Below are 21,801 nucleotides of genomic sequence, written 5' to 3' on the forward strand. Positions count from 1 at the left end.
AACGGGGGGGGGCGGGGGGAGCAGAGGCGGGGCGTTAAGGCGACCCTCCCGCCCCCCCCCCCCGCCCAGCTCTCGGCCCCCTCCCGGCGCCCCTCGTCCCTTCCCACCCCCCCCCAAAACCCATCGGGGGCTGCCGGGGGGGTCGGGGGGTCGCGAGGCTCCGCACGCGGGAGAGGCCGGGGAAGGGGGGGTGGGGGTCGGGCCGGGGGACGCCGTGGGAGGAGCCCGAGGGAGGGGCAGGGCCGGGGGGGGCCGCCCCGGGGGGGCTTCGGGGCTATTGGCTGCGGCCGCGCTCGCTCCTCCCCGGCCCCGCTCCGCTGTCAGCGCGCAGCGCTCCGGGGGGGTCGGGCCGAGGCGGGCTGAGCCGAGCCGAGCCGAGCCGGGCCGGGGGGCTGCGGGGCGCTGCGGGGGGCTGCGGGGCGCCGGGCCGAGAGGAACCGAACCGCGCCGCGAAGCACCGGGCCGGGCGGGGAGGGTGGGGGGGGGGGGGGGGGCGGTGATAAATCACCCCCCGGCCGTCCGCCTCCTTGCCTAAATAAGGCCGATGCTGCGGTGAGCTTCTAGCAGGGGGGGCGGGGGGGGGAACCCGCACCGCCACCCGCAGCCCCGCGCGCCGCCCCGCACCGCGCGGCCATGGGGTGACGGCGGGGGGGAGCGGGGCGCGGGGGGGCTGGGCTCGGCTTTAACCCCTGCGCGCCCGCCCGGCCCCGCCCGCACCGCCCCGCACCGCCCCGCACCGCCCCGCACCGCCCGTCCTTGGCTCAAGGGCACCGGACCCCCAGCGGCGCAGAGCGGGGCCACCTCCCCACCTCTCCCCGCCCCCCGCCTCCCCCTTCACCCCCCTCCCGCAGCCGCGGCCGCTTGCCCATGGGCCCGGCGCCATGCCGGTGCGGAGGGGGCACGTCGCCCCCCAGAACACCTTCCTGGACACCATCATCCGCAAGTTCGAGGGGCAGAGTGAGTGCGGGGGGGGGGGGATCGGGACTGGGGGGCTTGGTGGGGGGTCGGGGAATCTCGATGGGGTGGGGGGGGCTTGGGGAAATTGGAGTTTCGGGGGACCCGGGGGGGGGGGGTGGGAGGTGGGAGAGGAGTTGGTGGGGCTGGGGGGCTTGGGGAGGGGAGGAACGGATTGGAAGGGCTGGGGCTGCGGTGTGGAGGGGGGGTCGGTAACATTGGGGAGGTTTGGGGATGATACTGGGGGGCTTTGGGGGTTGGTGATGCTGGGGGGTGTTGGGTGCTGCCAGGGGTTGGGGGCCACGGGGGTCTGGTGTGGCTGTGGGGTGCGGGGGGCAATTCTGGTGCAGGGCAGGGGGGGTCCCATGGGGTGATGCAGCGGTGGTCTCACGTGTGCCCATCTCTGCATCCATCTGTCCGTGGGCTGTCTGGTTGGGGGGCACGTGGGGGGAGCTGGGGGGCAGCTGGGGGTCTGAGATCTGTTGGGGGTGTGGGGTTGGAGGGGGGCTGGGATGGACGGGGTGTCACATTGCAGGTGTGGGTGGGGGACGCTGCTGTCCCCATGGCTGCAGCCCTGGGCTGGGTGGGGGGGCGCTGGCGGGGGGGCAGAGGCGGCTGCAGTGTGGGGACAGGGATGGGGTCCTGCGGGGACAGCGTGGGGGAGGAGGAGGGGCAGCGCCACGGTGTGGTCCCCAGAGGTGAGGTGGATGGATGGATGGGCCGAGGGACACACGGATGGATGGATGGACATGTGGACACATGGATGGGTGGATGGATGGGTGGGTGGGTGGATGGATGGGTGGATGGATGGATGGATGGATGGATGGGTGGATGGATGGATGGATGGATGGATGGATGGATGGATGGATGGAGGGAGGGGTGGATGGATGGATGGATGGATGGATGGAGGGAGGGATGGATGGATGGATGGATGGGCACATGGGCACATGCATGGGCGGATGGAAGGACATCCGTGTGGCTGGATGGATAGACGGCTGGACGGACACACGGCCGGGATCAGACCCCACCCTCTGCCCCCTCCAGGCCGCAAATTCATCATCGCCAACGCGCGGGTGGAGAACTGCGCTGTGATTTACTGCAACGATGGCTTCTGCGAGCTGTGCGGCTACACGCGGGCCGAGGTCATGCAGAAGCCCTGCACCTGCGACTTCCTGCACGGCCCCCGCACGCAGCGCAGCGCGGCAGCACAGATCGCCCAGGCGCTGCTGGGCTCCGAGGAGCGCAAGGTCGAGATCTGCTTCTACCGCAAGGACGGTGAGCGCCGCGCCGTGGGGGGAGATGGGGGGCAGCGCGGTTCCACCCCTGTAGGCAGGCATTGGGGTGCAGCACGTGTGGGTCGGGACGGGGTAACGATGCCGGGGATGTGTGCCCCACGGCTGCCCCACTGCTGGGTGACGCCGTGCCCCCCGGCGCCCTGCTGCCCATATGGGTCCATGCGGGGCTGCACGGCCGGCACCGCAGCTCCCCACAGGGACCCGGTTCGCTCGAACTCCCAGCCTGTGAACTCCAAGCCCCCCCACATTGGGATCCCCCCCCACAGAAAGGGGTTTGCCTGCTGCCTCCATGGGTGCAGCCGCCTCCGGGGTCAGGTTAGGCCGGGGACTGTGGGGGCTGCCCCACACCAGGCCTTGCGCTCCCACACCAGGCGTCCCAGCTCTCGGCACAGCTGCTACCACCACGCAGCTCACGTTCTGACTCCCAGCCGCCATGTGGGACACTGGGGCACGAGGGCAGTGGGGCACGCTGCCAGCTTGCCACCCCACGGCCCTGCTATGGGGCAGCTGTGATCCCGGCAGTGCCAGGCACAGAGCACAGCTCTGCTGCTCAGGGTTGGCCGCGGGTGCACTTTGGACCCACACGGTGCTGGGATGCAGGCAGCAAGCGGCTGCTTGATGAGCAGCGCTCATTAGTGCCTGGCTAATTGGCTCTGCCCGGTGCTGGCTGTCATCTGTGTGCTCAGCAGATGGGAGGATGCTGGTGCTGTCCTTTTGATGCTGTGCCCGCTGTGCTGCGCCGTGCTGCGTTGTGCTTTGCCACGCTGTGCCGTGCCGTGCCTGCTGTGCCTCGTCACCCCATTGGCACCAAGCAGGGCCAGCGGGTGCCCTGGGTGCACAGCAGGTGCTGGAGCGGCTGGCGCGGAGCTGCCTGTGTGTCCCCAGGGAGCGCGGTGCTTCCTGGGGTATTTATAGCCTGGAGAGCACGGAGGGAGAGAGGGAATGGCTGCCTTGAACTCTGCCCCCAGCCTGCAGGACCCCCTCTGTCCCACCAGCCGTGCGCCCACCCCTGGTGTGGGGCTGCTCGGGGGGTCCTGGCTCCGCACGCAGCCCTGGTGCTCCACTGGGGTGGGACTCCGGCCCCACATCTCTGCTGTGCTGTGGCCTCACGGTGCCCAGCACGATGCAGATGCAGCCATGCTTGCAGCCTGCAGCTTGCAGCCCCCTGCAGCTCCTCAAGCTGCAGCCATCCTCAGATTGCACAGTAACCTAACACTGCAGCCGGCCTTGCTTTGCATGGCCTCGTGCTGCAGCCGTCCTTGTGTTGCACCACGGCCTCGTGCTGCAGACACCCCACGTTGCACCATGACCCTGTGCTGCAGACACCCCACGTTGCACCGTGGCCTTGTGCTGCAGCCACATTTGTATTGCACGGGATCCTGACGCTGCAGCCGTCCTTGCATTGCGCCGTGACCTCGCGCTGCAGCCGCCCTGGCACAGGGTGAACACAGGGTCAGTGTGCTCCAGGTGCTGGGGGGGCCCAGTGCAGAGCCGTGCCCCCCTCGTGCTGCTGTGGTTCCCCACAGTGCTTCAGCTGCTGTGTCCCAGAGCGCTTCGGTGCCGTGGGTGCTGTGTTTCTGGGTTGCCCCCATCCCACAGGTACCCACGGTGCTTGGGGGGCCCAGGGTTGGCAGCACTCAGAGTGCTGTGCACAGCATGGGGTGCGCAGAGTGTGGGGTGCACAGGGCCACGTGGGGGGGCCCGGCTCATCGTGGGGGGCGCCCTGTGCCCCCCGGAGTCCCCCGGTGCCCCCACTGCAGCTGTGCAGTTGCTGATGGAGCAGCACAGCCATAGAATGGGGGTCCGTGGGGTGGGGGACACAGGGACCTGGGGTGCAGCCCCACAGCCTGCAGGACCCCCATGCTGCAAGGAGAGGTGCGGACCCCCAAAGTCCCACTCCTGCAGTGTGGGGGCTGCGTGGGTCGGGGTGATGTGGGGCAGCGGCGCCGTGGGGGCTGGGCTGGGGGCACCCCCACCTCGCAGCCCAAAGCCGCCCCTCGTGGGGGTCTCACATCCCCCAACCCCTCGCGGCGCCCCCCTCCATCCCGAGCGGCGGGTGGAGATGGACATGGGGTGGGGGGGGGGGGAAACGAGTGGGATGGACGGGAACGGGATGGGCGCGGGTGGGGGGGAGCGCAGTGGGTCAGGCGCGGGGGGGGGGGGGCATACGTGCGTGGGACACGGGGGGGGACGGGCGCAGCGGGGATGGATGCGGCGGGGCGGGCGCGGGGCGGGCTGGACACGCGGGGTGGACACGGGGGGGCCGCGGTGTCCCCGGCCCGATGCTGCCCGCGGCCATATTTAGGCATCGCCGCTGCTCCGTGCGGTGCCAAAAGGCGCAGCCCCTGCAGGCCGGGGGGGCCCCGCCCGCCTCACGGTGAGAGATGGGGCGGAGGGGGGGGGGGGGGGGGGGTGGGTGGGTGGGGGTGGGGGATCAGCCGGGATTAGGGCGTCAGTGGGGAGGGGGGGGGCGATAATCCCACCCCCCCTACACACACACACAGACGCCGCCCACTCGGAGCGCAGCGGGGCTGCGGGGACCCCTCCCGGAAAACAAAGCAGGCGACGGAACGGCCCGGGGTCGGGGGGCGGCGCGGTGTCGGGAAGGGCTGCGGGGATCCAACCCCCCCCCCCCCCCCGTGCCTCAGTTTCCCCCCCTTCCCCCCCGCCCCCCGCAGGCAGCTGCTTCCTGTGCCTCGTGGACGTGGTGCCGGTGAAGAACGAGGATGGAGCCGTCATTATGTTCATCCTCAACTTCGAGGCGGTGATGGAGAGCGAACGGCCGCGCTCCCCCCCCGCAGACACCAACCACTGGGTCACCCCCGGCGCCTGGATCCCGGCAGGTGCGGCCCCACCGCGCCGCCCGAGGGGGTCGCTGCGCCCCCGTGGAGCTGCCAGATGGGGGGGGGTCGCCGCCCCACACGGCGCTGTGATCTTTAGGGGTCGCCGTACCCGATGGCACAGCGACCTGGGGAAGGGATCCCTGCTGTGCCGTTTAGGGGTCGCTGCCCCTCGTGGTGCTGTGACCTGGGGGGGGTCCCTGCCCCCCGTTCATGCTGTGCCATTTAGGGGTCGCTGTCCCTCCTGGCACTGTGACCTTTAGGAGTCACTGTTCCCCATGGAACTGGGTCCTGCGGGGTCGCAGCCCCACGGTGCTCTGATATTTAGGGCTCACTGCCCCCCCATGGTGCTGTGCTGGAGGTGTCCCTGCTCCCTATGGCACAGTGACCTGGGGGGGGGGGGGGGTCACAGCCCCCATGGTGTAATGAGATGCAGGAGGTCCCTGCCCCTATCTGTGCTGTGACCTTTAGGGGTCACTGACCTTTGTGGTGCTGTGACCTGGGGAGGGGTGTCCTCTGCTCCCTGTGCCACAGTGACCTTCAGGGATCAGCATTCCCTGTGCCACAGGGACGTGAGGGGGGTCCCTGCCCCTATTTGTGCTGCGACCTTTGGGGGTCTCCATTCCCCATGAGGGGTCACAGCCCCCATGCAGCTCTGATCTTTAGGGCTCACTGCCCCTCATGGCACCGTGACCCAGGGGGGGGGTTCTCTGCTCCCCCCGCACAGTGACCTTCAGGGATCACCGTTCCCCACGGCACAGCGACCCGGGGAGGCTGGGGGGCCCCCGCTTCCCCCACTGCTCCGCCATGCAGGGAGGTCTGCTCCCCATCGGCACAGTGACCGCCCCTCTCCCCTCGCAGGCCGCAGCCGCTCCTTCCGCCTGAAGCTGCCGGCCCTGCTGGCTCTATCGGGCAGCAAGCAGTCGCTGCCTCCGGAGCCGCCCGACGCCGTCATCGTGGACGTCTCCGAGCGCGGCGCCGAGCCGAGCAGCTCCTCTCTGGACAACGGCTGCCTGGGCTGCGCGCGGCCCGAGGACCAGCGGGCTCTGATGGAGCCCGAGGACGGCGACGCTCCCCCCGAGCCCCCCGTCACCCACTCCTCGCCCCTCGCCGAGCGCCTCCGCCCCGCGCCCTTCTCCGACGGCAGCCTGGCGCGCAGCCGCTCGAGGGAGAGCTGTCACAGCGTGCGCCGCGCCTCCTCCGTGGATGACATCGAGGCCATGAGGGGAGACGGGGAGAAGCGCTGCCACAGCCGGCACGCCAGCGCCGGGACCGGAATGCACCGCGGAGCCAGCACCGGTACGGGGAGGGGCGGCGGGGAACCGGGGCAGCGCCGGGCCGGGGCCCCGTGGTGGTGGGTCCCACAGGCGGCTCCGAGCGCCTCGCAGCTGGGTGTCCCATGGCACCCCGGCCCACGTCTGGGTGCTCCACAGCTGGAGGAGCCGCGTCACCCCGGCCCACATCTGGATGCCCCCTGTCACCCCCCGCCTCGATGCCCACATCTGGATGCCTCACGTCACCCCGGCCCGCGCCTTGACACCCCACATCCGGCCTCACACAGCTGTGTGCCCCACACCTGTCTGCCCCACACCTGGATCTCCCGTGTCGTCCGACCCCACACCACGATGCCCCACAGCTGGCTGCCCATGCCTGCATGTCCCACATCTCCCTGCCTCCAACCTTGTACAGCCCCACATCTGGCTGTACACAGCTGCCCGCCCTACGCCTCCCTGCCCCACACCCGGTTGCCCCTCATCACCCTACCCCACATCTTGACGCCCTACATCTGACCGTACGCATCCACATGTCCCACACCTCCTGGCTGCCCCGCACCTCCAGGAGGACATCTTGCTGAGCTCGTTAGGCCCAGCAGCTCGTTAGGCTGCAGGCAGCTCCACAGCTGTCGGTGCTTCGTTAGCAGAGCAGCGTTGCCCATCACCGCTGCATTGCACATTGCTGTAATGCACCGCGCTGCCCACGGCTCCGGTTTGGGCCCCGCTGTGCCTCCCAGCATCGGGGATGAATGGTGCCCACGTGGTGCCCCAGTGTGACCCCCAGCCCCATCATCCTCCCAGTGACAAAGGGAGGGGACGGCCGCCTCGTTAAGCCGCTGAGCTCATTAGGAGAGGGAAATAATTACATTAGCTGTAAGCGATACGGTGCGGCGGCGGGTGAGGGCTGACTGCCTCCCCCTCTTCTCCCCTCCCACCCCAGGGGCCATGAACAACATCCGCAGCACTCTGCTCAACTCCACGTCCGACTCCGACCTGGTGAGGTACCGAGCCATCAGCAGGATCCCCCAGATCACCCTCAACTTCGTGGACTTCAAAGCTGATGCCTTCCTGGGGGCTCCATCCGGAGAGAAGGAGATCATCGCCCCCACCAAACTGAAGGACCGCACGCACAACGTCACCGAAAAGGTCACCCAGGTGAGTGGGGGCACCGAGGGGCCGGGGAGGGGGAGGACATGGGGTGGTGGTGGAGCTGATGGTGATGCTGGAGCTTGCGGTGATGGTGGGTCTTACGTGCTGACGCCAGGGGCTGAGGGGTGGTGATGGAGGTGGTGGGGTGATGCTGGATATCGTGGGGTGATGCTGGATATCGTGGGGTGATGCTGGAGCTGATGGGGTTGCAGTGGAGGTCGTGGGCTGACTGTGGAGCCGACTGTGATGCTGGAGCTGGTGGGGGATGCTGGAGCTCACGGGGTGATGCTGGAGCTGATGGGATGGCAGTGGAGTTCATGGGCTGATGGTGAAGCTGATGGCGATGCTGGAGCTGGTGGGGGATGCTGAAGCTCATGTGGCGATGGCGAGGCCGTGGGGTGGCAGTGGAGTGGGTGGGGATGATGGTGGAGCTCACAGGGTGATGGTGGATCTTATGTGCTGACATTGGAGGCCGTGGGGTGGTGGTGGAGCTGATGGGGCAGCAGTGGAGGCCACGGGCTGACAGTGGAACTGGTGGCGATGATGGAGCTGGTGGGGGATGTTGGAGCTCATGTGGTGACGTTGGAGGTCGTGAGGTGATGCTGGAGCTCGTGGGGTGATGACGGAGCTGACGGGGTAGTGGTGGAGACCGTGGGATGGCAGTGGAAGCTGTGGGGTGATTCTGGAGCTTGTGGTGATGATGGACCTTCTGTGCTGACACTGGAGGCCGTGGGATGGCGGTGGTGGGGCCGCGCTAGAGGTCATGGGCTGATGGTGAAGCTGATGGTGATGCTGGAGCTGGTGGGGAATGCTGGAGCTCACGTGGTTGTAGTGGAGGCCGTGGGGTGATGCTGGAGCTCACATGGTGATGGTGGACCTGCTGTGCTGACACTGGAGGCCATGGGGTGGCAGTGGAGGTGGTGGGGAGATGCTGGAGCTGCTGGTGACACCGGGGCTGATGGGGTGACCCACTGCCACCCTGTGTGCCCCGTGTCCCCAGCCCACAGCTCTGAGGTGTCCCCTCATGCCATGTGATGCTGTCCTGCGCCTCCATGCGTGATGCTGTGCCCTGTCACACCATCCGTGCCGCACCACAGTGGGCCATTCTGCACTGTGCTGTGCTGTGCCACGCTGTGCTGTGCCATCCCGTGCCATGCAATGCCGTGCCATACAATGCTGTGCCATGCCATCCTGTGCCATGCAGTGCTGTGCCATGCAGTGCTGTGCCATACAATGCTGTGCCATGCAGTGCTGTGCCATGCAGTGCTGTGCCATACAATGCTGTGCCATGCAGTGCTGTGCCATGCAGTGCTGTGCCATACAATGCTGTGCCGTGCCATCCCGTGCCATGCTGTGCCATGCTGTGCCGTCCTGTGCCATGCTGTGCCATCCTGTGCCATCCCGTGCCATGCAGTGCCGTGCCATCCCGTGCCATACAATGCTGTGCCGTGCCATCCCGTGCCATGCAGTGCCGTGCCATGCAGTGCCGTGCCATCCCGTGCCGCGCCGCCGGTTTGTGCCGCACCCCTGGCCCGCAGCGCCGCTGATCCTTCGCACGTTGTGTAACCGCCATCTGGCTGCGGGGCGAAGGCGGCTGCTGCTGCTGCTTAATTACGCCCTGATCCCGCTCCCGTTAATGAAGTTAGAGCCTCCGGGGCCGCGGACCTGAGGGATCGCTGTGCCCGCCCCGCTGCGGGGTGAGGGGGGAGGGACGCGGGGTGGGCGCAGCTGTGCGCTTGGGGTCCCCGAGCGGCGCGGCTCCCCCCGGCCCCCCCGGCCTCGCTCCTGCCGGCCCACGTGAGGGCCGATGGGGACCGACCCCCCCGGGGAGCCCCCGGCCCTGCTGTCGGCTCTGCCCCCCCCCCGCCGGTTGCGCGCCCGTTGTTGAGCTGTGAGGGGGCAGAGGTCTCTCTGGGGGCGGGGAAGGAGGGGGGGGGGGGGGGGGGGGCCGCGGTGCGTTAACGAGCGGCGCCTCCTGATTACCTCCCGTGTAATTAACGACGAGGCCGCGGTTGTTGCTCCCCCCTTCCCCTCGTTAATCCCGTCCTGCCGACAGCTACGGCGCCGGATGGACAGATGGACGGCCGAACGGCCGCAGCCCCCTCGCTGCCCGGCATCACCCCGCGGCCGTGGGGCGGGGGGGCTGGGGGGTCAGCCGGGCTGCGCTCCGGGGGCGAGGATGGGGCACGGCGAGCGCTGCTGCTGGGAGCCGTGGGTGGGCCGGGATGGAGGAGGGGCGCACTGGGGGTCTTGGGGGAGCCGGGGGTGCCTGCGTGCGGGGTGCAGACTCGCTTTGGCCGTCGGATTCCGCGTGATGGAGCGGTGGTGGTGGAGATGGTCGGGCATCGCCGCCATCCGGCCGAGCCGAGCGCGTCCCCGGTCCGGTGTGGCACCGGGGGGGGGGGGGGGCCGGGACTCCCGGGCGGTGGCACCGTGAATCAGCCGCAGTGACGGCATCCTCTGAAACCCGTCAAGGTCACCGCGCTCCTGGCCGCCCCACAGCGCGGGGTTGGGGCGCGGGGGCTGCGGCGCTGCGAGGCGGCGGTGCGTGGCAGCCCGGGGACCCCCGGACCGGACCCTCCCCGCCCGTGGGCTGCGGGACGGGCGCTGCCGGCACCGCGTGCTCTCCTGCGGGACGGGGTCGGTGTGGGGCGCGGTGCGCCGTGAGGGGATACGCCGTCGTGCCCGGAGCCTGCGGTGCGTCTGTGTGGGGCTGGCAGCGCCGTGGGGCTGGCGGTGATGCGAGGACAGCTCTGGGCAGCAACGCTGGCAATGCGGAGCTGAGTGTCGCCGTCGGGGCTGGGCAGCAGCCAGGGGCAGCGGTGCCGGGAAGCGCCTGCGGCGGTGGGGAGCTGCGGGCAGCCGTTCCCGTCCCCTTCCCGTCCCCTTCTTCGGTCCCATTATCCCATCCCATCCTCGCTCCCATCCTCATCCCTTTACCCTTCCCTATTTCTAACCCCGTCCCCTTTCTTGCCTCCTTCCCTGTGCCCATCCCTGTCCTTATTCCTTTCCAATTCCCTGTTCCCATCCCCATCCCCTTCCTTTTCCCCATTCCCATCCCCACTCCCGTCCCTTTCCCCACATAACCCCTTCCCCGTCCCCATCCTCATCCCTTTCCCTGTCCTTGTGCCCACCCCGCCCCCATCCTATCCCCCCCTCTTTCCCCGTGTCCATCTCTTTTCTCGCCCCCCCCTCCGCCTCACTCGCGCACCCCCCCCTACCTCGCGTTTCCTTACGCCGATTCGTACCTCGGGACCCCCCCACGCCCCCTCCCCGTGCCTCAGTTTCCCGCTGCCGTTCTCTCCCTCCTGAGCTGCGGCCGCCGCGGGGCGGGGCGGCGCGGGGGAGGGGGTGGGATGGGATGGAGCCCCGGCGGAGGGCGGAGGCCGGGGGGGGCCGTGCCGCCCCGCTCCATCTGCCGCGCTCCGCACAGCTCCGCACAGCGCGGGGCAGCGCCGGACGGACAGCGCGGGGTGCGGGGCCCCGGGGGGGCGGCCGGCGATCCCCCCCCCTTGAAAGCGGCCATGGCCCCGGGAGGGCGCGACGCTGGCGACCGCCCCGACGGGGACCGAAAGAGCGGCCGCGTTCGGCGCGCGGTGCGCATCTCCAGCCTGGTGGCACAGGAGGTGGGTGCGGGGCGGCGGGCGCGGGACGGGGGGCGGGGGGCGGGGGGTCCCGCGCCGTCCCTTCCCGATATCCGCCGATACCCCCGGGGTGCCCGAGTCCCAACGTGGGGGGTCCGGGGTGCGCCCCGAGATAGCAGCGGGGTCCTGGGTGGGAGGAGAGAGGGGGGCGGGGGGCTGCGGGGGACTCCCGAGCATCCCCACGTCTGCGCGTCCCAATGCATCCCGGTAGCGGAGCATCCCGGCGCCCGAACATCCCGGGTTTGAGATGCTCAGAACGCTCGGGACCTCCCGCCTCCCAACCCGGCCCCAAAGATCCGTGAGCGACGGGAGCGGAACCCCACGTTGTGCCGGGCTCGTGAGGGGACGGAGGGGAAATCAGCGCCCCGCGGTGACCCCTCACCCCCCAGTGGCACCGCTGAGCCCCCGGCGACGAAGCAGCGTCGGTGCCCTCGGAGCTCAGCGCCCGCTCCCACCGGCGCGGCACGTGCTGGGGGCCGCTCCGCGGCTGCGTCACCGGGTGGGGGTTCGGCCGCAGGAGGGGGGGACGCGCCGCCCCACGGGGACGTCACCCCGTCACGGGGCTGCTGCCATCCCGCCCCGCTGCCGCAGTGCTGAGGGCAGCACCCCACCGTGCCCCCGTCCCGATCGCCCATGGCGGGCACGGCTGTGCCGGGCGCTGCGCCGCAGCTCAACGCGGTGAGTCCGGCACGGCGCGCTGCCGTCACCACGGCCCTGGCTGGGAGACGGGTGTGCGGGGCGGTGCCGACGGCGGGCAACCGGGACAGGGTTGGGTGTTGGTGCCAATGTTGGGTGTTGTGTTGATGTTGGGTGTTGTGTTGATGTTGGGTGTTGTGTTGGCTCTTGGTGTTGGTGCCGGCGTTGGGCGTCGTGCCGGTGTTGGGTATCTGTGCCAGCATTGGTGTAATGCTGATGTGGGGTGCTGTGCTGATGCTGGGTGCTGTGCTGATGTTGGGTGCTGTGCTGATGCTGGGTGCTGTGCTGATGTTGGGTGCTGTGCTGATGCTGGGTCCTGCATTGATGCTGGGTGCTGTGCTGCTGTTGGGTGCTGTGCTGATGCTGGGTGCTGTGCTGGTGTTGGGTGCTGTGCTGATGTTGGGTGCTGTGCTGATGTTGGGTGCTGTCACGACACTGGGTGCTGTGCTGGGACTGTGTGTAACTGCTGATGCTGGGTGCTGTGCAGGCGTTGGATGTCTATGCTGGCGCTGGGTCCAGCACTGACAAGCAGTGCCTGTGCCATTGCTGGGGGTTGTTCTGTTGGGTGCTGTACTGTTGTTGGGTGCTGGGTGCCGGCCGTCCCGCTGTCAGGTGTTGCTGACAACGCAGAGCATCCCGCAGTGCCCGGTGTCTCTGCGCGCCGTGGCCGTGAGAGGACATTTGGGAACTGGTGTGTGGGTGCCTCGGCTGTGAGAGGGCATCTGGGGACCACGGACACTGCTGGGCCATGAGGGCGTTCTGTTCCACTGCTCTTGGGGGTCTGTGTGTGCACCGGGTCCCGCGGGGGTCCGTGGGGCAGCACGGAGCCGTGCTGGAGGTGCCGGGCGCCGCGTGCAGCTCATTGCTGGCCCTGCAGGAGCCGCACGGCCGGGCGGGGGGTGCGTGCCGGCCTTGCTGTGTCGGGTGCCGGTGCCGGTGGTCGTCCGGGGCTGCCTCTACCGACACGGCGTGTCCGTGGGCTCAGTGCGGGCTCCGCACATCCGGCCCCAGAGCTCGGGGTCGCCGCGCGTCCGCCCTCTCCCACTGTTGGGCGCTGCGCGTCGCGTCCCTGCGGGCGACCGTGTCAGCGCGGCCGCGCTCAGGGCGTGCAGCGTCCCTACGGCCACCGGCACCGGCGCGTTTGTCCCCCCCGGGTGGCGACGCTGCGGTATTTGTGGCGGTGCGGAGGCGGCGCGGCGGTGCGCGGGGTGACAGCTGCCGGTGGCACCGCAGGTGTCGGGTGCGCGTCACCGCGAGCGCGAGGTGCCGCGTGCCGGGCGGTGTTGGTGTCACCGCGTGTCGGCACCGCCGTAACTGTGTCACCGTGACTGATGGGTGTCGGTGGCACGGCGGTCCCGAGGGTGCGCGCTCCGGCTGTGCGCTGATGTCACCGGCGTGCGGCTGTGCTCTGTGGGGCGGAGGGTCCGGATGTCCGCCCCCCCCCCCCCCCCTCCGACCCTGACCCCGACGCTCCAGGGCAGCGCCGTCACCCCGCGCCCTGGGGACACCGCGGGGACGCGCAGCTCCCGTCCCCCCCTCGTCACCCCCCCGGCAGGCGCCATGTGCGCTCCGTCACGCGGCTCCCGGGGACGCGGGGGTGGCGGTGGGGAAATCCCCGCGTGGGAGGCAGCGGTGACACGGGGCCCCGCAGAGAGAGCCGTCCCCGTGTCCCCAGTGATGCCACCGCCGTGACATCCCCGATGCTGCCGCCGGGATGTCCCCGGTGATGTCACCGCCGTGCCCCCGCCGCTGTCACCGCGATGTCCCCGGCGTCGCCATCGCGATATCCCCGACGCTGTCACCGCCACGTCCCTTCTCCCCGAGGTCTCCCCGCAGCCCCGGAGACAACAGAGCGCGGGGCGGTGGCAGCGGACGGGGGAAGGGGGGGGGGGCACACAGTGACCGCGTACGGGGGGGGGGGTCCCGGCGGTGCCCCCCGCTTTGCACAGCGCCGGGAGCGCTCCGAGACCGCGGGGGGTGGCGGCGGGCGGGAAGCGGAGGGAGCCTTTCCCCAACCCCCCCGCCGCGCAGGGGTTAACGGGGGGGGCGGGCGCTGGGGGCGGTGGGGGCCGCGCAGCGGGGCAGGCTGGGAAACATTTCCGCCCCAATAATTCCCGCTCGGCGTGGGGGGGGGGGGGAAACACCGGGTCGGGGGCTTCGGGGGGCGATGGGTGCGGGCTTGGAAGTGCGGGGGGGGGCGCGGGGCCCCCGCAGCGCCCCGGGCTGAGGATGCTGGCGGCGCTGCTGCAGCTGCTGCGGGACCTCGCGGGGCCCCCCCCCGCCCCGCGCGGGCCCCCCCATGCCCGGCGCCCGCCTGAACGCTGCAGGAGGGCAGCGCCGAGAGCGGCAGGTACAGGGGGGGTAAAAGGGGGAGGGGGGACGTTGGGTCCGGCGGGGGGTTGGGGGGGGACGTTGGGTACCAGCGAAGGGATGGAGGAGGGGGCTGCGCACCGCGCTCCGGGGTTCGGGGTTACGTAAAGCCGCCCTCCCCCTCGCTTCCAGCCTGCCTCCCCCCCCCGGCGCCGCCGGTCCCGTACGGGGACGGACGGGCGCAGCTGCCGGGCACTGTGCCGGGACGCAGGGACGCGCACTGCAGAGGGGGTGCGGGGGGGGCTCCCCGCGCCGTACCCACCCCCTCTGACCCCCTGGCCTGGAACCACACCGCAGGGCTGTGCGGGCCTGGGGGGGGTACGGGGGGTGCAGGAGGTCGGGGGTCAGGGAGGTGTCGGCACAGCTCAGGGTTTTCCCCGCCCCCCACCGCGCGCAGATGCCCCGCGGGATGCGATTGTAAGCATCCCCCCCTCATTTCCGTGGAGCCCGACCGGCAGCACCGGTGGTGGTGCTGGGGAAGGGGGGGTAGGGGGGACTTTCAGCAGGCAGGGACGTACCGAGGTGAGGGCTCCCCTCCATCCCCCTGTACCCCAATGCACTCCATTGCACCCACTGCATCTTCCCGCACCCAGCTGCACCTCACTGCTCTCCACTGAGCCTCCCAGCACACCAGCCATGCAATCGCACCCCACTGCACCTCTCTGCGCCCCACTGCCGGCTACTGCTCTCAGCATGCATCCCATTGCATCCCATCACATCCAGCTGCATCCCATTGCATCCCATCACATCCAGCTGCATCCCACTGCATCCCACTGCATCCCATTGCATCCAGCTGCATCCCGTTGCATCCCAATGCATCCCATTACATCCCACCGCATCCCACCGCACTGGGGAGGGGGCCCCAACCAGGACAACCTGCGGGTTGGGGTTCTGCCTCACGGGACGGGCGCTGAGCCGCTGCCACCCGGCCAGGTGCTGTCCCTGGGTGCCGACGTCCTCCCCGAGTACAAGCTGCAGGCGCCGCGCATCCACAAATGGACCATCCTGCACTACAGCCCCTTCAAGGCGGTGTGGGACTGGCTCATCCTGCTGCTGGTCATCTACACCGCCATCTTCACGCCCTACTCGGCCGCCTTCCTGCTCAACGACCAGGAGGAGGCCCAGCGGCACAACTGTGGCTACTCCTGCAGCCCCCTCAACGTGGTGGACCTCATCGTGGACATCATGTTCATCATCGACATCCTCATCAACTTCCGCACCACCTACGTCAACTCCAACGAGGAGGTGGTGAGCCACCCCGCCAAGATCGCCATCCACTACTTCAAGGGCTGGTTCCTTATCGACATGGTGGCTGCCATCCCCTTCGATCTGCTCATCTTTGGCTCCGGCTCTGAGGAGGTGTGGGGATGGGGATGGGGTGGGGGCAGAGCTGGGCGGGGGATGGCGTAGGGTTGAGTTGGGGGCAGGGTTGGGTTGGACTGCTGTGGGGTTGGGTTGGGTTGGTGATGAGGTTGAGCTGAGTAGGGAATGGGGTTGGATTGGGGGGTGGCGTTGGGTTGAGTTGGGGACAGGGTTGGGTTGGACTGGTTTGGGGATGGTGTTGGATTGGGTTGGGTTGGTTGAATCGGTGATAAGGTTGAGTTGAGTTGAGCTGGGAATGGGTTTGAGTTGGGGAGAGAGTTGGGTTGGATTGAGTTGAGTTAGGGGCAGGGTTGGGTTGAGTTGGATTGGTGATGGAGTTGAGTTGAGTTGGGGATGGAGATGTGTTGGATTGAGTCGAGCTGGGGGTGGGGCTGGGTTTTGTTGGGGATTGGGTTGGATTGGGTTGGGTTGGGTTGGGTTGGTGATGGGATTGAGTTGAGTTGAGTTGAGTTGAGTAGGGGATGCAGTTGAGTTGGGGATGGGATTGAGTTGAGTTGAGTTGGGATGGGTTTGATTTGGGGATAGAGTTGGGTTGGATTGAGATGAGCTGGAGATGGAGTTGGGTTGGGGTTGGAACAAGGTTGGATTGGGCTGAGTTGGGAATGGGATTAGGTGGAGTGAGTTTGGAATGGGGTTGAATAGGGGACAGGGCTGGATTGAGTTGAGGTGGGGATGGGACTGGGCTGAGTTGAGTTGAGGACAAGGCTGGGTTGAGATGACTTTTGTTGATATGGATACAGGGTTGGGTTGGGCTGAGTTTGGGATGGGGTTGGGTTGGGGTTGTGTTGGGTTGGAGGCAAGATTGGATGGGGCTGAGTTTGGGGTGGGATTGTGTTGAGTTGAGCTGGGGATGGGGTTGAGTTGGGGAAAGGTTTGTGCTGGGGACAGAGTTGGGGATGGGTTTGAGTTGGGTTGAGTAGAATCGGGGACAGAGTTGAGTTGGGGATGGGTTGGGATGAGTTGAGTTGGGGAGGGTGTTGAGCTGGGTTAAGTTGGGGTTGGGTTGGATTTGGGAGGGGGTCAGGGTTCAGCTGGGTTGGACTGGGGGCACACAGACAGCCCAGATTCTCCGTGCATGGAGAGCAGCGGGGGTCTAGGGCTCTGGCCTCCCGTGGGGGTCCCGCAGCACTCGGTGCCCCCCCACAGACCACCACACTGATCGGGCTGCTGAAGACGGCGCGGCTGCTCCGCCTGGTGCGGGTGGCCCGCAAATTGGACCGGTACTCTGAGTACGGGGCGGCCGTGCTCTTCCTGCTGATGTGCACCTTCGCGCTGATCGCGCACTGGCTGGCCTGCATCTGGTACGCCATCGGCAACGTGGAGGGGCAGCGCATCGGCTGGCTGCACTCGCTGGGCGACCAAATCGGCAAGCCTCTGAACGACAGCAACCCCCTGTACGGCCCCACCATCAAGGACAAGTACGTCACGGCGCTCTACTTCACCTTCAGCAGCCTGACCAGCGTCGGCTTCGGCAACGTCTCGCCCAACACCAACTCGGAGAAGATCTTCTCCATCTGTGTCATGCTCATCGGCTGTGAGTGCAGGGGGGGATACACAGGGGGCGGAACACGCGCGTGTTTCTTTCCTATGGGAGTGGTGAGGGGCTGGAACAGCTGCCCAGAGAGGCTGTGATGCCCCGTCCATCCCTGGAGGTGTTGGAGGCCAGGTTGGATGGGGCCCTGGGCAGCCTGGGCTGCTGTGAAATGGGGAGGTTGGTGGCCCTGCCTGCGATGAGGGGGTTGGAGCTGTCACGATCCTTAAGATTCCTTCCAACCCAAGGCATTCTATGATTCCATGTGTGTGTGTGCGACTGTGCTGCGGATCCTGCGTCTGTCTGTCTGTCTGAGCATAGCTGTGAGCGTGCACATGAGTGCTGCCCCCCACCCAACGCCATTCTCAACTCAACGTGTGGAGAACCCTGCGGTGTGGGGTCTGTGGGGCAGCCCCATCCACCACGCCGTGCCCTCACTGCTCCTCCCCCCGCACAGCCCTGATGTACGCCAGCATCTTTGGGAACGTGTCGGCCATCATCCAGCGGCTGTACTCGGGCACGGCGCGCTACCACACGCAGATGCTGCGCGTCCGCGAGTTCATCCGCTTCCACCAGATCCCCAACCCGCTGCGCCAGCGCCTGGAGGAGTATTTCCAGCACGCCTGGTCCTACACCAACGGCATCGACATGAACGCGGTGAGCGCCGCCGGCCCCGCTGCGCCCGCTGCCAGCCGAGCCGCGCCGTGACGCCGCGTCCCCGTCCCCGCAGGTGCTGAAGGGCTTCCCCGAGTGCCTGCAGGCCGACATCTGCCTGCACCTGAACCGCAGCCTGCTGCAGAACTGCAAGCCCTTCAAGGGAGCCACCAAGGGCTGCCTGCGTGCCCTGGCCATGAAGTTCAAGACGACGCACGCTCCGCCCGGGGACACGCTGGTGCACGCCGGCGATGTGCTGACTGCGCTCTACTTCATCTCGCGTGGCTCCATCGAGATCCTGCGTGGGGATGTGGTGGTGGCCATCCTGGGTGAGCCCTGGGCCGGGCTGGTGATGCGGCCGCGTGTCCCCGCCGTGGGCTGACCCCGCGCCCCAATCCTTCCCCAAGGGAAGAACGACATTTTTGGGGAGCCACTGAACCTGTACGCGCGGCCGGGGAAGTCCAATGCCGACGTGCGTGCGCTCACCTACTGCGACCTGCACAAGATCCACCGTGAGGACCTGCTGGAGGTGCTGGACATGTACCCCGAGTTCTCCGACCATTTCTGGTCCAGCCTGGAGATCACCTTCAACCTGCGCGACGTGAGGGAGGGGGCAGCTGGGGGGTGGAGGTGGGAGGGGGCACCACTGGGACACGGCACTGCGGCCCTGATGGGGACGTGGCACTGCCAGGTGGTGCTGTGCGCTCCCACCGCTGTGCCATAGCCCACTCCCCACAGCCGTGGGGGTCCGTGGCAGCACCCCCTCACCGTTCCCTCCCGCAGACCAACATGATCCCCGGTTCCCCGGGCAGCGATGAACTGGACAGCGGCTTCAACCGCCTGCGCAAACGCAAGCTCTCCTTCCGTCGCCGCACAGAGAAAGGTGAGGGGTCGGGGGGTGGAGGGGGGTGGGGGCCCTGAGGGGTGCGTGACCCCTCTGTGTGCCCCCCATCAGATGCGGAGGCCGCCGGGGAGCCGCGTGGTGGGCAGAAGGCGCTGCGGCTGAGCAGGGGCTGCCAGGCACCGGGAGCCCCGCGGGGGCCAGCAGAGTGGGAGCCGTGCCACTGCAGCTCGCCCTCCAGCTCCCCATCCAGCGATGAGGATGAGCACCCAGCACCCGCCCCGGGGGCCGCTGCTCTCTCACCCTTCCGCAGCCCCCGGCCCGGAGGTGAAGCCCCCACAGCCACCGACACTGAGGAGCGCGAGGGCAGTGATACGTGCAACCCCCTCTCAGGTGGGGACGGGACGTGGGGGGCTTCTCACTTCTCTGCTTCCTGCTCCGCGTGGGCAAAGCATCTCCCAAAGCCCCATCTCCTGCTCTGCACCCTCATTTCTCCCACATGCTCCTGCATCCTTGCCTCTCCCGCAGCACTGTTCCCCATGCTCTCCCATTCCTGCTCCTGCATCCCTCATCGTGATTCTACTTCCCCGCTGGTTCTGCGTCCCCACGCTCCTGCATCTCCCCTCCATACTTCTGCATCCCCATGTTCCTGCGTTCCTCCTCCTCACCCACATCCCCCTGCCATGGTCCTACACCCCCAATTCCTTCTGCATCTCCACCCCCCCGTGCAGCTCCTGCATCCCCGCAGCTCCTCCTTTCTGCATCCCCACATCCCGTGCTCCTGCATCCCCATTCCTCCCCCACCCCATCCCTCCCTCCCTCGACACCCCCCACACCACACCGATCCTTCCCCACCCGCCCCCCTCTCCCCCAGGCGCCTTCTCGGGGGTCTCCAACATCTTCAGCTTCTGGGGGGAGAGCCGGGGGAGGCAATACCAGGAACTGCCCCGCTGCACCATCCCTGCACACGCAGCCCTTGGGATCCCAATGCCCTCCATGACTCGCCGGCAGCGCTCCGAGGTGGAGATGCGCCTCGACCTCCTCCAGAAGCAGCTCAATAGGTACCTCAGGGGGTGGTGAGACCCCCGGCAGACCCCCCGATCGCCCCCTGGGTCTGCCGGGGGTCTCACCACCCCATAAGCAGTGCCCTTTAGCAGGGAGCCCCCTGCATGCCCCATCACTGTCTGCCTGCAGGTTGGAGACGCGGATGGCGGCGGACATCAGCTCCATCATGCAGCTGCTGCAGCGCCAGGCTGCTCTCGTGCCCCCTGCCTACAGCACGGTGTCATCCCCTCATCAGCCTCCTGGTCCCCCCCCGTGCCCGCTGCAGCCCATCCTCCCCATCACCCCCATCCAGCCGCTGTCTCAGGTGAGCACCCCCAAAATGTGGGGCAATCCCACAGATTTGGGAGCAGCCCCTTTCCCTGCGCCCCATTTTCCGGCTCTGTGGCAAGCCAGCACCATTGCAGAGACCCCAAGATTTGGGGTAGCCCCTCTCTTGTGTCCCATCTTTTGGCCCCACACTCTGCTGGAGTCACTCCTGTGCCCCTTAGGTGTAAGGCAGCCCTGCTCCTGTGCCCCATGGTGAGCTGGGGCCAATGCTCTACCCCTCAGATTTGGGGCAGCCCTTCTCCTAGGCCCCGTTTCCCTTTCTTCTTTCCCCGTGGTGAGCTGGGGTGACACCTGGCCCCCCGAATTTGGGGCAGTTTCTCTCTCCTGTCCCATTTTCCAGCCCCACAGCAAGTTGGGGACACAGCTGAGTAGTCCATATTGGACTGAACCCCATCTTCCAACTGTATGGAAAGCAGGGGGGCCACTGCTAAGCCCCCCAGGTTTGGGGCAGCCCCTGTCCCATGTCCTATTCCCTAACCCTAACCTTCCCCACAGTGAGCTTGAGTGACTCCTGAGCCCCCCAGGTTTGGGGTGCCCCTTCTGCTATGCCCTATCCCGCAGCCTCATGGTGAGCAGGGACCATTGCTGAACCCCCCAGGTTTGGGGCAGCCCCTCTCTCGTGCCCCATTTTCCAGCCCCACTGCTCTCTCCCATGCCCCACAGAACCCATACCTGGGGGTCCCACCGCACACCCCATCCCGGTGCCCCGCATCCCCTCACTCTGCTCTCTCCCTCAGGTTCCCAGCTTCCCAGTGCCCCCAGAGCTGCGCGGCGCTGGGGGTCCCCCGCCGCCCCCCGACGTGGTGCTGCTGCTGGAGCCGTCCCCACGCCGCCGCTCGCTGCCCGGCCCGCTGCCTCCCGCGCAGCCGCTGCACAGACACTGCTCCGATCCCGGCAGTTAGGGGGCAGCGCGGGACGGGGTCGGGACCCCCATCCACGGACGCGGGACCCCGTCCCCAGGACGCCGGGGTCACGGCTGCCGTCCCCATGGACATTGCGCCCACGTTAGCTGGCCTAACCCCGGGCCGGGCCGGTGGCAGCGGGTGTGGGCTGCTCTCGCCCTTCCTCCTCCTCCTCCTCCTCCTCCTCCTCCTTCTTCTCCTCCCCATAGTGCTGCAGCGGGGGGACGGGGGAGCGGGGCAGTGTGCGTGTATGCATTTCCGTGTGCGCACGCCTGTCCTCGTGCACAGATGTGTCTGATGCACACGTGTCTTTATGTGCGCCCTGTGCGTCCGCGTCCGTCTGCGCGCTGCGGCCCTCTGCCCCGTCTGCTCTGTGCACACGTGGGGCCGCGTGTCCGTGTGCTTGCCGCTGCGGCGACGCTGCGAGTGTCCCGCTGTGCTCCTGGTGTGCAAGGTGCAAACGCGCGCCTTGTCTGTCTGCCGTGGGGCCGCCGTGGGGCAGCGCGTGGCTCCGGCGTCTCCCCTCCCCGCGCTCCCTCCCCACGGCACAGGGGTTGGGGGAGGTCCCGCTGTGCCGCCGCACGCACAATGTGGTGGGGAGGGCTGGGGGGCGCGGGCAGGGTCCCCCTGCAGCCCCCCAACGCGCGTGCCGTGTTCGTGCCGTCGTCCCGTAGGTCTCTGTGTGCCCCCACCCCCAGCCTTTTTACACCGCCCTGCATGTCGCCTTCTGCGGTAGGAGCCCCCGTCCCGCACCCCAATAAAGTGGACCGAGGACTGCAGTGTGTGTGCGGTGCGCTCAGAGCTGGGGGGCACAGCTGGGGACCCCCGGGCTGGGGGAGCAGAGCGCCATAGGGGGGGATGCGTGGGCGCACGTGG

General features: G+C 68.4%; 1 protein-coding gene across 2 annotated transcripts; it reads left to right on the forward strand.

Moving 5' to 3' along the window:
- The first annotated feature begins 827 nt into the window (after window positions 1-827).
- On the forward strand, window positions 828-21,720 carry KCNH2 (potassium voltage-gated channel subfamily H member 2). 2 transcript variants are annotated; one of them, XM_048951400.1, is made up of 15 exons: window positions 828-957; window positions 1,999-2,229; window positions 4,928-5,092; window positions 5,951-6,388; window positions 7,304-7,518; window positions 15,156-15,581; window positions 16,752-17,139; window positions 17,594-17,793; window positions 17,867-18,119; window positions 18,198-18,391; window positions 18,574-18,673; window positions 18,746-19,024; window positions 19,506-19,692; window positions 19,826-20,000; window positions 20,761-21,720. In XM_048951400.1, exons 1-15 carry the CDS (start codon window positions 882-884, stop codon window positions 20,923-20,925), a joined length of 3,492 nt encoding a protein of 1,163 aa, XP_048807357.1. In that variant the 5' UTR covers window positions 828-881; the 3' UTR covers window positions 20,926-21,720. The 2 variants fall into 2 exon arrangements, with proteins under 2 accessions (XP_048807357.1, XP_048807358.1); XM_048951401.1 differs by lacking the exons at window positions 828-957; window positions 1,999-2,229 and adding an exon at window positions 4,535-4,626.
- The last annotated feature ends 81 nt before the right edge of the window (window positions 21,721-21,801 follow it).

This window comes from Lagopus muta, chromosome 7, assembly GCF_023343835.1.
Source record: "Lagopus muta isolate bLagMut1 chromosome 7, bLagMut1 primary, whole genome shotgun sequence".
NCBI classification, from domain to species: Eukaryota; Metazoa; Chordata; class Aves; order Galliformes; family Phasianidae; genus Lagopus; species Lagopus muta.

What these genes read in the sequence shown, in the direction of transcription:
- KCNH2 (XM_048951400.1), top strand. Translation starts at nt 882, where the DNA reads ATGCCGGTGCGGAGGGGGCACGTCGCCCCCCAGAACACCTTCCTGGAC. An exon ending in CCGCAAGTTCGAGGGGCAGA is followed by an intron (nt 958 to 1,998) that starts GTGAGTGCGGGG and finishes TGCCCCCTCCAG; the next exon opens with GCCGCAAATTCATCATCGCC. An exon ending in TCACCGAAAAGGTCACCCAG is followed by an intron (nt 7,519 to 15,155) that starts GTGAGTGGGGGC and finishes CCACCCGGCCAG; the next exon opens with GTGCTGTCCCTGGGTGCCGA.